Source organism: Poeciliopsis prolifica, unplaced genomic scaffold (assembly GCF_027474105.1).
Source record: "Poeciliopsis prolifica strain line A6 unplaced genomic scaffold, Auburn_PproV2 SCAFFOLD027, whole genome shotgun sequence".
NCBI classification, from domain to species: Eukaryota; Metazoa; Chordata; class Actinopteri; order Cyprinodontiformes; family Poeciliidae; genus Poeciliopsis; species Poeciliopsis prolifica.
In genome coordinates, this window is record NW_026562402.1 from 6,159,738 (window position 1) to 6,177,627 (window position 17,890).

Here is a 17,890-nt window from a genome sequence, read left to right on the forward strand (position 1 = left end):
AATTTTGCAGACTGTGTTTTTACAGCAGACTTTGGAAAAATGCCAAATGTGCATTGTGCATGTCTCTGCATAATTCGCACCCAGGTCCAAAACTGGAAATATGATCTGTGATGGCATGGGTGTCCATGTTGCCCAGTGGCAATAGGGCAAAAGCATTTATTAAAGACTTGACAGGAGGCAGAGGCAGCTGGGTAAATTTTTAAGTTTGGAGCGACATCCTGTCGGTTCACATTTATCAAATGCAGCGGATTCGACTTGGCAGCACTTAGTTTCACTTAACAGTACAGATGAACAATGATTCTCAACATACTGCGGGGAGATTTTGTCAGAAAACAACTTGAAGAAAATAAATCTACAATTGCTGAGATAATAATTTGCTTCTTACCCAGCTAAGATACACTCTTCCTGCTGAAAGCAACTAAAGAAGAATCCTCAAACAAAGAGCAACTAACCAGAGGCACCATTAGTAAAGACCTTTCAAACATCACAGTGTGATGTTACAGGCTTCAGGCACTAAGTCCCTGTCGTTATATTATTTTGTAAAATTAGCAGAGACTCTAAAAAATTGAGTATTTTGACTTAAGAACCCCAATTTGAAAAACCTCAAATAAAATTTTACAAGGAGACTATTCACTATAATTACACTAAATTTCTTTTAAACAGATGAAAAATCTGCTTCCAGCACTGAGTCGCTGAGTTAATCTAATGTGCTTCACCTGTTCTTGGTTTAATATTGGGGAAGATATACCACCCAGTGCCTGATTGACATAAAGTTTAATGCAACGTTTTTTTCCCCATACATCACCACTGGCAGTTTGACATTTCAGAATTGAGTAAAATGCCATGCAATCTAAAATAGATGCCTGTTCTATAGGGGATAAACTTTAGGAAACCCAGAAATTCCATTATGTTTTGCAATCACATAATTATCACATAAACCACAATCAGTCACATGAATTAGAACAATAAAATGAGTCTTTGTTTCAGCTTCCAATAGGAAAAGGATCATAAACTGTTTCAGCAACGGCTGCAATGTAATGGTGACCATTAAATCTTATTTTTTTTTGCATTATTTTGTTTTGAAAAACTAGTTGGAAAACAATGCACATTTGAACATCTAAAGACAAAATTCAACTCATTTCAACATACTGTCCATATCTTAAATATCAGTGCATTAGGAAGCCCACTTCACTGAAAATAATGCAAATCAAAATAATATTTTTTAATCCTAATAGCTTCATCTTGACCAAAATATGTAACGGATGTTACAACATAGCTAGAAGCATTTTATGATGAAACCATAAATAATCAGCATTCATGTTTGGAAAAATGTTTAAAAGTTTCCAATGTTAAATTTGCTTTCCACAAGAATTTCCTACTTTGTGTTAGAATTATCTATAATTCCAATATAAAAACTTTCATTTTGTAGTTGCCATGTGGAAATGTTCATGGGGATGAATGTAAGCCACTGTTTATTTTTTGCTGTCTTTTTTATATAACAATCTACAATAGCAGACCAATCGGAGTGACACATTTCCATCTACATTTTTTCAGAAATGTTGGTATTGTAATATAAAAGCAATAAAGTTCAGATGGTTATTAATTCCTCATTAAAGTGGCAAATCATTTCACATTCACATTGTGATAAAAATGTTGATCACTATAAGTTTGTGATAATATGTAAATTCATAACTACCAGCGGTGCAAATACTGTTGCCAGGTAAAGACACTTCATTTTCTTTCTCTAAAAATAGTCCTGCAGAGATATTTGAACACATGGATTGTTTCATGCACCATCAAAGACTTTGCCATTCTGCTCTAGATATAAGAGGGTATATAAAAAATATATAACTTAAATAGGCCTGCTACAGCTGCTTCAGGTTTAAAGTGACTCTTAGCACCTCATTTGGTAACTGTGTTTAATCAAACCCTTGCTTTCCTCGCTGAAGCTGCTTTACATAAACAACGGGGTCTAAGTTTGAGTTTGAACTCACAAGACAACGATTAGATGTTCAAACATCATCACCAATCGCCTCTCCGGTTGCCGGGGCGCCACATCCATCTGGAAAAGGATGGCACTGCTGGCAGGCACTGACAGGGTAAGACTCACCCCGGGCCTATCGCGGGGGGGAGATTGATGCACTTCTCGGTGGGGGAAGAACTGACATTCATTTTAATTAGGCAGGCAAAATAATGTGTCTGTGGCACATAGCTTCCCTTGCCTCATCTTCAACGTCTCTTCTCATGGAGAGAAAGGAAAAGGCGTCTCCAGGGAAGAATGAACTCCAGAAAAGGCCACCAATCAGGCCGTGTATATATCACTTCTAAGTCCTCATGACATTATTTTTCTTAGGATATTTGATTAACATTTAATTAACATTTGTATGACATTTCATATCAGAACAAAAACAAATATTTAACTGGTTTCTTAAAAAGTGAGCTTCACACTAGTGGGAGGATTCATGTCTGTGTAACAACGAAGGCAGCGCCACTGACCTTAGCAGCACCAAACATTATGGGGTGTTTTTTTGTGTTCTGGGGATAGTGTCATTGTGGCACAAACATTTTAATGAGTGTTTGATTGTTAAAAGCTTTGGTAGATTCACATTAATTTACCAAACACAGCACAACCCTTCAAGTGACACACATCCAGCCACTTAGGGGCAGTCATGGGAAAAACACACAACAATCTATACAACATGTACCGCCTGTGAGCCAATTAAAATCCAAACAAGAGTCTCCGTGGCACCAAGGAGAGGCTGTACACTGACACCTTTAATAAACCCTGCTGCTGCCAGCCATGTTCCTACCTTCTGCTCCACATACTGTTTCTCTTCCATCTCCTTTGCACTAACATCTCAGATAGAGAAATAAAAACATGATTAAGAGGATTTTTTTTCTGTGTAGAGCTCAACTTGGAAAAGGCTTTTTCTCAATGTAAATTAACTTGATATCAACTCTCGTTTCAGTTAAAATCCTTACACTAAATAAATAAATATACAAATTAACTTGTTTATGACTCAAATTAACTTTCAGATATACTAAAGCACAAGTAAATCTTTTTAATGTTATCCATGCTGGAAACTAAACAGTCTGAGTTTGATATTTCATCAAAAATGCAATCTAAGGTTCTGCATGTTTTAGGCAATGTGCTGTCAGGACATTTGAGCAGCTCTGTGAACTAAATGTCATGTTAAAGGAGACTATTGAATGAAGTGCAATAAGTACTTTAAAGCAGCTGAGTTAGTTAAGTATTGGGCTGCTATCAGTCGATGCCTGTTGTAGAATGATAGGAAAAATTTATTTTAAGCCAATACAATATAAGCTTATGCAAATATTACACTAAACAACCCATTAAAATTAGATTTTTACTGTCCAAAATATATATATTTTTGCCATTTTTGGTGATTGAAGTTTAATGCAGTGAAATTAGGTGGAGTAATCAGGGAGTCCGTTGATTAAACACTCAAAGTTTCCTACCTATTATTTAAGGTGACTGATAATGAAAGTGAGGAGTTCCTAGAGCATGTCTGAACATTTTGTTCAATCACTAAACTTTTGAAGCTTACATGATCGATCCGATTTCATCAAGGTTTGACTTGATGAAATCCCTCCTCCGAATCTAGCAACAGGTACCATTACACCCTATTGACAGACAAGGCCTGAGAACGTTTTAAAGTCCATTTGATGAAAAACAGAGTACAGATAGTACTCTAAATGACAACAAAATGTAATTAATGTTTTCGTGTGGCCTAGCCAAAGTCCACAATTATATAACAACTCAGATCAGCTTAAAATGCTACAAGGTGACTACATTAACAATATTTTTTGAAGAAGAGTGAGACAACTCTCCTCCACAGTGAAGAAAGAGAATAATTTCTCTTCATCCGTTTAATAATCATAACCGGTTGATGAAAGTTGTTTCTGCAGTTGTTGTGAACAACCAGGGCAATTTCAGGGGGCAATTACTTTTTCCACATTTGACCAAGTTGATTTGGATAACTTTTTTTCCTAATTAATGTAATATGGCACTTTACACTTTACTCATCTTTTTAAAAATAACTTTTGGGTTTACTGATGTAATCTATGTGGGAGAACTTTTAGGCCTTGAAACGTGTCTGTGACATCAAAATGATGAGTTAAAATATGTGGGGAGGAAAATACTTTCTTATCCATTCAAAATTAGAAGGAGCTGGAGCAGAATTAGTGGCAACTGAACCCATTAATATTTTAAAAAAGTATTGTTGCATAGGTTCATTAGATCCTATGCCTCTCTCTCTCAAGAAATGAGAAAAATAATCTACAAAGCTCATCTGAACATTAAAATGAGAACAGAGACTGCATTATAAAATATCTTGGAAATGGTCTTATTTTTATTACAAATTTTGTTGACTAAACGCCAACCAGTTGCTTTATTTTGAGTGTAACCTGCACTATAAATCAAGATACTAATAAAATTATTGTTTATTGTCTGTTTATTGCACTATAAATGACCTTATTGTCCACTTTTGAGGAAATATGCTCTCTCATCCCTGCCTCTCTCTCTCAAGATACAATAAAGGAGATAGGAAACTGAAAATGTCTGATAAGCTCTTATCACCTCTGTTAATAAGCCTCAGCTGTTGGCCAAAGGCAAAACTACATTTTAGTCCTCATTTTTCTCTTTTTCTCGTCTCCGCTACTTATGAAGCACATAGAGGGATTCTTGAAATACAGTTTTGACATTTTCCTCACTGGTAGAGGACAGCATCATGATTGTTTAGGCATAATTCATAAAAATGACAAATGCACAATGTTGAAAATTAAACTGGTGTCTTAAATTCAAGTCTTGTGTTAATCGAGAACAGATATATTAATTATATTGAAGATATAAAATTATATACACAGTCAAACCAAAAGTAAAGCAAAAAAAGCTTACAAAGAGGCTACAATCAGCTATAACGCAGAAGAAATCCAAATCACTCTGACTGCTGTGTTCCTATAATAGATCTAGTGAAATATTTTCAATAAAATTTGATGAATCAAGTCACTGTATTTACTGCAATCTCTCATATCAATCCTTGGCATTAGATCATTCTGTGATTTACACAGAAGAGATAAAAGATTTTTCAATTTAGGATTGTTTTGTAATGAGAACAAACACGTCCAATTTAAAACACACATTATAATAAATATTATGCTACATTTAAAAAATATTAAAATTATACAAAGTACCCTGTATAAACAAAATGCATTCAAGAAATAACCATACTACCACAATCTGACAGTTTTCCTGGCCATTTTTTTTTGCTCAACATCATAAATGCCACCCAAGTCAGACCTTTTCTCTTACAGACGACGTTGTTTTCTCTATAATACTGTAGAATGCTTTGTACAGAGAAAAGAAAGAGTCTGCTGCCAGATTCAGTTCTGCCTCTGCATATACCCAGATGAGAGCTCAGTAAAGGGCAAAACAGTGAGTTTGTTTAAAGGTCAAGCATTAATGGTTACACTTCCTCAGACGCTCGGTAATCAACTGTGCCACTCACAAGGCTGAGTCTGGGTTAAAGGTTGCACAACATGAAAAAGTGAGGTAGGCGACGCTTTCATTAGCCGTTCTGTGCTGGCCCAGTTACACAAACGGAGAACCTATTTCAGTACATGACGCATATCACAACTGTCAACACCCTTTTTATAGTAATTTAGGTTTGATATCATGTAACAGCTTGGGAGAGTTGCCAATTACCGTTCAAGAAGGTGACTCACATCTAGCAGTATCTCTGGGGTAACTGGAAACATGAATCCAACTATTTCCTTTCGATAAAGCCTTAACTTTGATTCTGTTCACCCATTTATCCTCTATGTGTCTTTTTTTTTTTAAGACTTCGACCAAAGAACAATCACTCAATCCTCATGTCAGTGTTTTGGATGACTGCTGCTTTCTTCACCCTCGTGACAGATTGATTCTTTGGAAAAGGACAAAGTCATGCAGGCCGTCAGCGCCTTCATCCTCAATTTCCCCTGGACCAGCCCACCCATTAGTGATGAGCTAGTGCTTGTCAGCAGAAGAAGACAGGCAACAATATGCCCCATCGTGCTGTATTAAATTGTACAGTATGTGACTGCATTGCACGGCTCAGTAGGTGAACAGTGCCAAGCTTACAGAGAGACAGTAAACAGCAAGCAGCAGGGAAGAAATGCCTGAGATGAAGTTAAGGTGAGGATAAATTGATGCTGACGGGACATAATTAGGAAAACTGCCATTTCCTAACATCACTTGTCAGTGATCCAAGTCTTCTCACAATTTGTCACACTGTAGAAGGTTCTTACAAAAACTTTTGAGTAAATAACTAAGTGCAAGAGGTGCTAAAAGATATAATTTTCTTTGATAGCACCCCACGCCTCAATACCTACAGAACCTCCTTCAGAAAGAAGAACTTTAAGTCATTTTCTGAATGAATAGATATAACGTCTTACATGAGTTTTGTCATGTAGCCAAACAGAAAAACTCCTTTCTAGGCTGTATCTAACCTCTGATTATTCACCATGTGAGCTTTTATGCAAAAGGTAAGAATCACAGAATCACTGTAGATATCAAGTTAAGTACGACAATGGCAATATAATGTTCATTGCATAAAATGTGTGAGAACATCTCCCATTGCAAGTCTTTGAACGAAACTTCGAAGGCGTTCAGCATCGCCTTGGTTTTATTCTATTCAAGTGTCACTGCTACTGAAGAGAGTAAGTCTGAAGTCCAGTGATGTGTTCTGTCTCGTTGCACTTCAGCAATACTGCATTTTGACGGCTAAAATAAGATGCGTCATTTGACATCTTGCACTCCAGCAGCCCCAATGTTTTTTTGTCTTAAATCTAGAGGCAAGCTGGTCATCCTGACTGTCTGTCATAGATAGATATATCACATCCTCAAGCTGTCTTCAGATCCCACAGCAGGGGTGTCAAACTCCAGTCCTCGAGGGCTGGTGTACTGTAGAGTTTGGATATGCGTCCTCTACACCTGACTCTGAACAACTCAAGTTGTACGGAGTCCTGCTAAACAACCATGTGTGATTTAGATGTGTTGACAAAGAAACATCTAAATGCTGCAGCACTTTGTGTGTTTCAGGTTGACACTGTTCATTACAGTAGTTTAATCCGGTTGGTAAACTGCTGTAAACCCTTATTTCAGGTCTCTTCTCATGCAGACAGTGAACTAATGTGGAACAATGTGCTGCAGCAAATAGTGAAGGACAAAGAGTGCAAACCATCATGTCAAATCAAATTGTCTGCAGCAAAGTACAATAGGACCACTGATGAAAGAAAAATAAAAAAAAAGTTAAATACCAAATCACAAAGTAGAGCTACACTGAGAAGGTAAAAGGAAGGATGTGGACCTAGTGTGTTTGACCTCAAGAGAAGCTGATTACTTGAAGTTCATCAGTCCCAGACACAGTTGGAGAGCAGCCTATCAGGAATATACCCTCCATTTTTTTTCTCACTACGTCATTAAAATCGTTATTCTTCATCCCTCTGATGACTGCAAAGAATGTGAAATAAAAGTATAGTGTAAAGATATTGAAAGATCAAGGGCAACACTTGGAGACATGACACAGGGACCAACCAAACAGCAAAGTCTGGTTGTACATTGCTAAGTGGGAAAGAAGAAAAATGACGACACCACAAGAGTTTCTTTTTACATAACCTCAGGCAACGATGGCAATACAATTTTGTATTTAAAAAAAAAAAAAAAAAAAAGGAGGCCATCCTTGTGCTTTGCCTTACAGTGAGAGGCTGGCTGGCTTTCAACACAGCACGGACAAAGCATCCAGGCACTCTGAGAGCACAGGGTGATTGCCTCTGTATTGCAGTGGTAATGTTTTGAGAGTGAAAAGGGATTTCAGCAAACTACTTTTCCTCTCTTCGCAGTCACCTTAGCCCCCTCAGAAAACATCAAAAGACATAAGTCTATTTAATCTGAGGAAAGAGCAAAAACAAGGCAGACCGCACCTGTCATGCCACCACAGTTCAACACAAGACGGTTGTCAATGTTGCACCAAACAGCGCCATCTAGTGTTGAAGTTAAAAAAAGAAAGCCAGAGCAGCATGGGAGAAGCAAGTACAAAAGTTTACTGTGAGACCTAAATAAATGTCTTTATGCACACATTTCTAAGGTAAGGCATGATTTTTTTTTATTTGTATAACAATATTCATGCACAAGGCAATAAATGTGCTTCACAGAAAAGTAAAGTGAAGAAAAATACATTTTTAAAAAACTCAGGCATTATATGAAAAGACAAAAGTATTCAAATTCTGATTTCAACAAATGAACGGCAAAAGCAAAATAAAATGAACTGATAGTTTTGAATCTTAATCTGTACTAAATGCAGTGTTTTCACATTTGATTTAAAGGAACAGCAACAGTTTCTGCATCTCTCCAGTTGGTTCCAGAGAACAGCAGCAAAAACAGACAAAACACTGCTCCTTTTTTTTAGTCTTGGTCTTTGGAACATTGTCGGCACTTCTCCACAAGAGTGGCTTGTGGATTCATGCCAATTAGAAAGTTCTGCATGGTTTTTGTCTGTTTTTCATTCTCACTTCAGGGGTAGTACGAGTCAAGTATTGAGCACATGTATTGATTGACAGCATCCATTTGTTGGCCCATTATTTACATCGCTACAAACTCCAAAAAACATATCAACTACCGCTGTGGACCGGCAGACATGGGTCTGCTCTAAGAGACCTGCACGGTGTGGAGGAGGGAGCACATCTGTCAACCTTTAGAGTGGAATGATTGTGATTTAGCAGTGAAGAAGAGAGAAACTTTGTGGCAAAAATTCTGTTGCAGTTATAGTTTTGCGGCACAAAAAAAATGAAACTACATGAATTAAAGTACAAAGCAAGTTTCAAGACATTTTCCATAATTTGTATTTCAAGGAAAAAAGTGAGGAAAAAATAAATTCATTAAAATCAGAAACTAAATTTGGTATAAAACAATCTGAGATTTTATCTTTTGGCCATATCATCCAGCTTTTAGCTTCTCCAAGTCTATTGAAGTGCTAATGTCTGATCTTGGTTTTTGGGGTACCAAAAAAACAATAGGCTCTTTTGCAAAAGATTTTCATCAAATAATTACAAACGACAAGTCATTCCTGAGCTCCCATCAACCTTAGACAAAGCCCAAGTAAATAGCGTGTTATTCCACAAGCTGAGGGTTTACAAAAAAAGCCCAATAGTGGCAGAACAGAATAACAGGTAATGTAGTGCTGCATCAATGTCAGAACAAAACCTGTGTCATTGTTCACCACTGCATCCTTTCTAAACAACAGAAACAAAAGCTGAAGAATTCAGTGTAGTAATCGTGTTGTTGGCTGACATTCACAGTTAAACTGTACCTGTACCTTCTTAGTTCTCTCATCAGTGTAATGTCTGATTCTTGTTAAGTTTGAACATTCTGCTGCTGGCTGATGAAAACATCATCACTATGTCACTCACTTCAATTGTGGAGCCGACTTACCCCTATAAAAGTCTGTAGATGCAGGAATACAATTAACTTTTTTGGACAGCCTGGGGACAAACAGAGGCAGAATGATCTCAACCCTTCTTGCTGCAACCATCATTGGTTATAGAACTGTTCTTAGCAAAAACATTTTTGAAGAGCTCATAAATCCACAAATAACACCAAATGTGGCTTTTTTACTTGGTGCTCTTAATCAAGGATTTTCATGATGTTTTCTACGTACTAAAAATCAGCAAGTAAGTCAGTAACTGAGGTTTCTAAAGAGGGGAAAAAAACATTTATTTGCTGCTTGATTTACAACTGAGAGAACAATTCCAAGTCTTGGAAATGTTCAAAAAGTCTTACTGAAGTTTGTGACGACTATCCAGCATGATCATCCACATTTACTTTCATCAAATGGTCTGAAATCCAGTTGGCAGAGCTCGACTGACTTCCCTGAAGGCACACCTTAACTCAGTACCACTTCAACACTTTTGAAGAGTCGCATCTCTGACAGCTGAGACAGTGCATGCACAAGTACACTGCCTCATCATGCTGTTCTTGGCTGCCAAAGTCACAGAGCATAAAGCTGTAGCCATCAGCCGATATTATCATATGGGAGTCTTACTGCAAGATGAAGTTCGGCAGCTGCGTGTCTGTCTTTTAGGAGGAAGCACGAGAGAAAATCCTTTTTGGTTAACAACCAACATCCGGAGAAACACGTGATAACTTGAATGCCGATGTATCAGCACGCACTAAAAACGTCCACACGACATCGCCACAAACAGAGAGTATTCTGCACGCTTTAAAATATTTTTTACTTCATCAAACATTCAGAATTCAATGGTAGAAAAGGTGAATGTGGTGGAGTAGCGAGTGGGTGAGGATCTGTTGCTATTCTGAGATGATCCAGAGAACAACTAGATTGTTCCAACAGGATTATTCTAATTTCTGAACATAGGTGAACATAAGAAAAATGGTGGGGAAAAAAAGCTTCTGCAAAAGCATAAATATATTTTATATGAAGTGATTGTATGTAAAAAATAAATAAATAAAAATTTAAACGCTAGATGCAACGGAAGTGTCCCTGTAAAAGCCTAAAATGTTAGTCTGTGCTTGTTTAACTATGCGGACCATGAACACCCACAGTAAAGCTAATGAGCATCATAAAAGTCACTGGTGGCAACAGGAGAGGATATTTCACAACCAACAGTGCAGTCACGGGTTTTGGACCTTGTGGCAGCATAACTTGAGTTGACTGGTAATTTTCTCCTTTTGGATTCATATCCAGCTGCAACATTTTTGAGTGAAATCTCTCAACATTGACTGACGGACTGCTGTAAGTTTTAGAGCAGACATCTATATCCTTCTCTACTTTCACCAACGATGGTCACTGAGCCTCAAACCCAGCTACATTTCCTTAGCCAACTTTGAATCAGTGTTTTAATTCTGACTTGATCAGTATTCCTAATGATCTTCTTAGGAATAAACTAGATATTCACAGAACCTAGCAATGTCTTTACTCCTTATTTAAACTCTATTATGTATCTCAGACGAGAATAAGCTAAACAGTATAACTATGTCACTTAGTCTAATTATTATCCATTATGAGTCAACAGGCTCACATGATATTTTAAATTTTATGAAACAAACAACCATATAAATACCCACACAGAAAAGTGCCTGTCAACAGGTTGCCATGGTAAGAAAAGACATGAGTTATTATATTAATACTGATGTACCATGTCATTCAGGTGACATTGTGACTGCTTGTTTTTCTGCTGCTGTTAATTGCTGCCCTATTGACCCTTCATTGTATACAGGGTTGTACTCTGTGACATAGCAGGAGCTTAGCCGCAGAATGTGCAAAGTGTTGAGGGCTCTCCCACACACATAATTACCACAGTCTTTTTGTGTATTTTGTAATGCTGGGAGCAGCTGTTTAGTATCGACTTGTTTTACCAAGACATGTCGCCAGTGTGGATCTCTCCATCACTGGCTTGTTGAACTTATATGACCAAAAACCCTAAACATGAGCAAGCTCCAGCTTCATTTAACGCTGCAGAAAAAAATGAATATCCATAAAATAACTGCATCTAACTTAATAGAGTCAACAGTTATGCAGTAGAAATTACAAATACAGGGAAGAATTGGAATATTGTGGTTTTAAATTAGAATAAGAGTTTGTTTGTCACATGTACAATGAGGGATTTTTGGTGTTCTGCCATGTCTGTAATAGTGTTTTTATTTTAATGTTTGCAATGTGAACCACAGGATGAATACTCTGCTATGATTAGTGCAGTCAAAAGGAATCAAGAAAAGCAACCCCTGCACACACTTTTTCCCTCTTCCTCTCTTGTCAAATCAGTCTATTTGACAGTGTCAAAGTTTTAGTTTCTCATGCACAACATGGAGGTGTGTGTCTATCTGCCCTAGCTGGAGGCCTTTTTAAAGTAGAGCACTATGCATCCTAATCACTATGTGCAGGCAACCTGATCATAGAGCAGTTCGTGTTTATCATTTCTTTTCCTATATTTTCAAAAACACGACTGTTTGTTTCAGTTGCTTGTTGAGATATTTTTGGTTATACAGGACCTCCTGGCACAGCAGCTGAAGTGCAAAAAGATATAATAAATATAAGAGGCTAATTGGAGAGCTCCTGCCTTAATGTGGATATGATTGGGATGTAGTCTGCTTCCAGCAGACTGTTCTTAGCAGAAGAAAGTCTCTTACCTGGATGATCTAAAAATGAGACCCACTGCTTTTAATGACCCCCCCCTCCTAAGAGTTGTATCTGACATTATGTTAAATATTGCAATCTGGTTTATAACTCAGAAATCTAAACTTGTACTATAAAACCAATAAATGATTGATAACAGAACACCAGCATGTCGTCTACTCTTCCAATCATAATAGCTCAGAGATAGTTGGTGACTTGGGGGCCATTGCTGAAACCATACACAGAAAATGTTTGGATTCAAACTCCTTGATATGTATCTGCAAGAACAGGAAGCTCAAACAGCAAGACGGGAAGAAATGAGTGTTTGACAGCTTTTTTTCCTCTCATTTTTATTCATGTAAAGATGTTTTCTATAAAGATAACTTCCTGGCTGGGGCCCATTTCAAGAAGAAGTTGATACCAAGCCAGGAACTGATTTAGGATTAACCCACTCTATAATACATGTGTGTCCCTCTTACCATAGTCTCTCGGCCAATAGGAGCGGAGAAGACGTACTCTAGCTGAAAGACGATTGCCAAAGCCTGATTGTTGGCCATTTTGATCTCCAAGCTGCTGCGAAGGCCCAGCATCTGAGGACGTGATGATGTTGCAAAGCTAAAGAGAAAGCAAACAGATATTGATGTATAACGTGGGCGTGAAAAATGTGAAGGCGGTAATGAAGAAATTACAATGCTTTTCCAAAATGTGAAAGGTTTTAATATTTCTCCTCCTATAGCTATATTTTCCATTAAAAGTGAAACAAAATCAATGTGTTGGAAGATTTACAATCCCTTACTAAATATTTCCTGGCAAGCACTTGCCTCCTGTGTGAGAAATGAAATGGCTTTCTATGTATTCGTCATTCACAGTTTGCATACACCAGAGGCGGGAGCATACTGTGCAGCGTTCGCGTGTCATGAGGTGGGGCCGAGTGCCTTTTCTTCCTTTCGCATCACAGACTCTCTGCAGTCAGTTTTCCCCTTCTTTTTCTCCAGTTTCTAAAACCATCCAGCATAACACAAGCCAGACAGACTGTCAGCTATCACTGACAGCACCAGTGAGAGTCAAAACACCATAATTACTGCCTACACTATAGGGGTATATCAAACCAGATTTCCAACAGACATTCCCCTCTTCAAAAAGAAAAAAAAAAAAAAAAAAAAAAAAGAAGCACAAAATATTTTTTCGTAAGGAGGAGATGATGATTATTGTGATCATAAAACACGAGTCGTCAGGCACAGATTGTGGGTAAGCATCTTGATGAGTTTGTTGTATAGTTAAATGTTTGTACATACATTTTTGTTATGTTAAGAGAGCCGTGTCATCACACATAATCATAGTTTCTCCAAGGGCCTGGTATGCAACAGAGAAAAAAAAACAATACATTTTGTTGTGGATACCCACTTTCAAGAATTTGTGTCATGTTTTGAGTTCCCTAGCCTATTTTGCCATTCCAGTTTTCTCACCTTTTAAATGGAATTATTTCATCCTTCACGTTACTGTTTTGTGCATTACTGTTTTATAAAACTGCATAAAATATCCCAGCCAATTACCCTGACAGGCACAGCTTAAATAAGAGCACTCACACTGACAAGAATGTGTGGAAAAATGTCAGAACACACATTCGGTGCATGCAGAGGTTTCTAGTAAGGTTGTCCAGTGACAGCATGTGGGCGAACAGTGTTATGTTTTCAACCAATTAGGTATTTTGGAGACAGTGCTGTCAGCACAACCACATTTCCTAACGCCATTCACAGTAGGTATAATTAAGAAAGGACAAACTTCAAGCAAAAAATATATAGCAGAATTAGAGCATCGTATAGAAATCGGAAAGGAACTGTTTGAGCTTCAGCTGCGAACTTTATGTTTGCAACCAAAGCCAGAGCCTCCACATCACCTCCAAATCTGCTTCAAAGTAGAATACTAATCAGAAATATTTTCATTTGTGTCATTTCATAAAAAAGCAGTGCAGAAACGTAAAACAAAAATTAATATTTGTGGGTAGGAAAATGTGCAAGACAGTATAAAAATATTTAATAGACTGTCATGACACATATTCCTAATATTTCTGAAAAAAAAAAAAAATTTAAATTTCAGACCTGCTCCTTAATGGCTCGCTGATGCGCCCACACAACTCATTAATTGGAACTTCTATTTGTGTGAGCCAAGAGGTTTGTGCCGTCACCAGAGCAGCGACTATGGGTTTCTGGGGACAATTGGTGTATTCTGAACAAAGTGAGCTGTAATGCAAAACGTAACAGAGGAGTTGTGCTGTTTCTGGACAGCTGGCAGAAATCCAGCCACAAATCCGAGAAGCCTACAGAAAAGTGCATAAAATTCACACGTGCCAAACCTGTGTCAACAGGTCATTATACATGAATGTAATTCTGCACAAAATCATTGGAAATTGAAATGAGAAACTGTGATTAAGCTCATGAAAATGTTAACGTCTTAATAGATCGAGATGAATGAAACATGAATATACTTTGCTTTACATACATTAAATAGAAGAATTTTGGAAAGCTGTAATGTGTGAAGGACATATAAATGGATGCCGGTGAGATCCATTAGATTACAATTGTTCTCCATGCAAACAAGAAATGCAGTAAAATAGGCATTTTATATGCAACATCCATATTGAGTATCAACATGTAAAACCTCTGGAGGTAAACATTAAGCCATCTTTTAACAAATTTTCAGAAGTGTGTTTATTAACCTTATTTGGAACATGCCATCATGTTTCCACGTTGAAAAACATAGGAACATGATGCGTTGAGGAGAGTTAAAGACCAATTCAGTTAAAAGAAAAAAAGTTACTCCGAAAATACTCCAAAAGATTTCAGAAATTATTGTACTGTCAGAGATGAGATTTTCTTTCACTGAGTGGATTGATGACCTTACATCACAACACCCGCTTTGGAAAGGTTGACAATGACTCTTTTTGTGGTCTCAATAAGACTCAAAGGCCAAAGCATTTCTTCTGAACTGTTACATAATTATCCGAAAACATTGGTGTAAAAAAACTATAAATAAATAAATAAATAAAGCTGTTCCATTCACACACTGAATACTTTCTGAAACATCAGAATCTGAATAAATTCAACAATATTAACTAACTTTGCTTGGGAGTTGACTGCTAATTGCAGCATTATTCACCAGAGGAAAAAAAAAATCATATCTTAAATTACGCCCTTGACACAGATGATATAGCTACTGTGTGGAGGAGGTGCAGGTAATGAGCAATACAGGCAGGAGGAGGAAGTGCATAAACAGAAGGATACTTCATTTATGCAAATTTATTTGGAATGCCAGAAGAAGACATTTGAAGAATTTGCCAAACATTTGATCTGAGCTGGGGAACGCAATCTGTTTGCATTATTTTTTTTTTACATTTTGTTCTTAGTTTGGTTCCAATGGATGTACCAAAACTCTACTGACTGGATTTCATCATTCATTTCTTTGTTTTCTTTTACCATTGTTGCCTCTGGATGCAGCAAAGAATAGTGTTACGGAGTGGCGGACTGCAATGATGCAACAGCAGGTTTTTATTAGCCATTAAACTCTGCAACAAAAGTTGTTTAGGACATCCCAGGGTTTGAGAGAAGGCAGCAGTAAAAACTGCTACTTCAGCAAGACTTTACAGTTTTCACCATGACAATAATACACTTCAATTTGTGACCATTAAAAACTGTCCAAGTCTGGTTAAAACAGACAAGCATTAAAATAATGTGACCTATGAGCAGCTCTGTATTAATGTGATACCACCTTTGCTTTGTAAAAGTATTCATACCTCTTCCACAATTTGTTAAGTTATAATCAGAAACTTCAGTGTGTTTTGTTGGGATTCAACATAAAGCTGAACCTTATTATGAAGGGGAAGAAAATTATTCATGGTTCTCAAAATGTTTTTTTAATATATATGTGGCATGCTTTTTTCCTCCTTTACCATGATAACCCTAAAAAATAAATCCAGTGCAACCAGCTGCCTTTAGATGTCACCTATCTACTAAATACAGTCCAAATGTTTGATTTGTTCTCTGAATTCAAATTCAAAAAAGAAAAAAATTGTCCCAGCCATCTACACAAACAAAGGACAGCATGTAGAGCAAAATATAGTGTGTGCTGCAGATCCAGAGAAGTGAGAGCAGAAATGGACACCAGGAATAGTACCTAACCCTGATATCTGCCAGTATTATACTCAAATGACATTAATGCCTAGCAAGCTTTCTTCAAATATATATATATTTTTTTGCTGACTTTATTAGATAAACTTTCAATCATTTCTCGATCAGCAAAAAGAACAGTGCTTGGAGAAGCTGATGAAATGCCATGGAAATAAGCACTCCAAAAACTATTTTTGCGCATCTGCAGATCTTGTCCGACATCAGAGTTCAGTTTCACCATCCTCTGCAGCCTACATTTACAGCTCCACAAAACATATGCCTGTAACTTCTGCTCACCTGTCCTTGAGCAGCGTGCTCTTCTTAGAGGTGCTGTCTGTTTGTCCTCTGACTCCTGACGCAATGGGCTCCAGGACCACCACTTGGGGCTTATCAAGGAAACACCAGCCATTGTGCACACCGACATGAAGCCTCCGTTCTTGAATGACAACTGTTCTTTGTGCTTCCTCTGGTTCAGGTTGTTTCTAAGAAACAGAGAAGATCAAATTGGGGTTATCATACACAAAGCTAAAGCAGTTCGCATGAACAGTGCATGTGGATGACCTTGTTGATTTCAACAATATTATTGTCTAATGTTCAATTTCATGCTCATAAAGAAAATGGAGAGTTTGATAGAGCCTTGATCTAAACTCCAACTAACAAAGATTTAAAGTGGGGGATGTTATGTATTTTCCAGAGTGCCATTTGAGAGCACCATTAAATGACTGTTACCTTCAGTAATATTCAACACCTCATCACAACAATGTTCCTCCATTATGTAATTTACAATTGCTCTTAGGAACATTGGACTGAAAAGTAGTTTGTATGGGTTAGCTCTGCAGAGCTCTGCAGAAGAGCAGTTCCACCAGATGTTTGCTCACTGCTGCTACAGCTAGTCTAGAGGAGCAGAGTGAACGAGGTATGGGGGAGACTGCAGCTCCAGGGTAATAGGCGGCGTTAAGTGAGAGTAAGTGTTTAGGCGCCACAAAGGACTGCCAGAGGAGATTCATGGATTTCTTAAACTTACATGAAAGAATACAAGCAATACCAGGTGTGTTTATGATGAGGAGTTACCATTATAACATCACAGATTTTAAGGCAACGGACAAATCTCTTCATCTTGCTTTTTGGAAAATACTGTAAAAGGAGAAGAGACAGCAGCAGCTTGTAATTGTTGCTAGAACTAAATATATATCATTAATCCCTTCTTTTGTAATATCAGATTCACAGGTACAATCAAACAAAAAAACTTTTTAAAAGTATGTATCTGATGGTGTGAGTAAAGCAAAAAAAAAGAAAAAAGTTGAACTCTTATTTTTTTTAAAGAGGCATACTGAAAACACTAGAAACTTCATGTTCAATCATGTCCTCATGTTACTGTCGGCTTATTGTGTTTTCTTCCTCTCAAGACTGGCAGTCAAGGGGCCTTGTGCAATTTTCGAACTCCATGAGCCGCAATTATAGAGGAGCGAGCAATTTTTAAGAACAGACTTTCCATAGACAAGAAAATCTGTTGCTGAAAGGTTGAATTAGTTGGTT

The 17,890-nt window shown here is 37.4% G+C and overlaps 1 protein-coding gene across 2 annotated transcripts in view; it reads right to left on the minus strand.

Moving 5' to 3' along the window:
• Positions 1–17,890, minus strand: part of nphp4 (nephronophthisis 4) — a 146,510-nt gene that overhangs the window by 84,875 nt on the left and 43,745 nt on the right. For both annotated transcript variants that reach the window (XM_055048663.1, XM_055048664.1), the window contains 2 exons: positions 16,652–16,836; positions 12,671–12,806 (listed from right to left, as the gene is read on the minus strand). In XM_055048663.1, the coding sequence (XP_054904638.1) occupies positions 12,671–12,806; positions 16,652–16,836 (321 nt within the window). The remainder of the gene's footprint in view (positions 1–12,670; positions 12,807–16,651; positions 16,837–17,890) is intronic.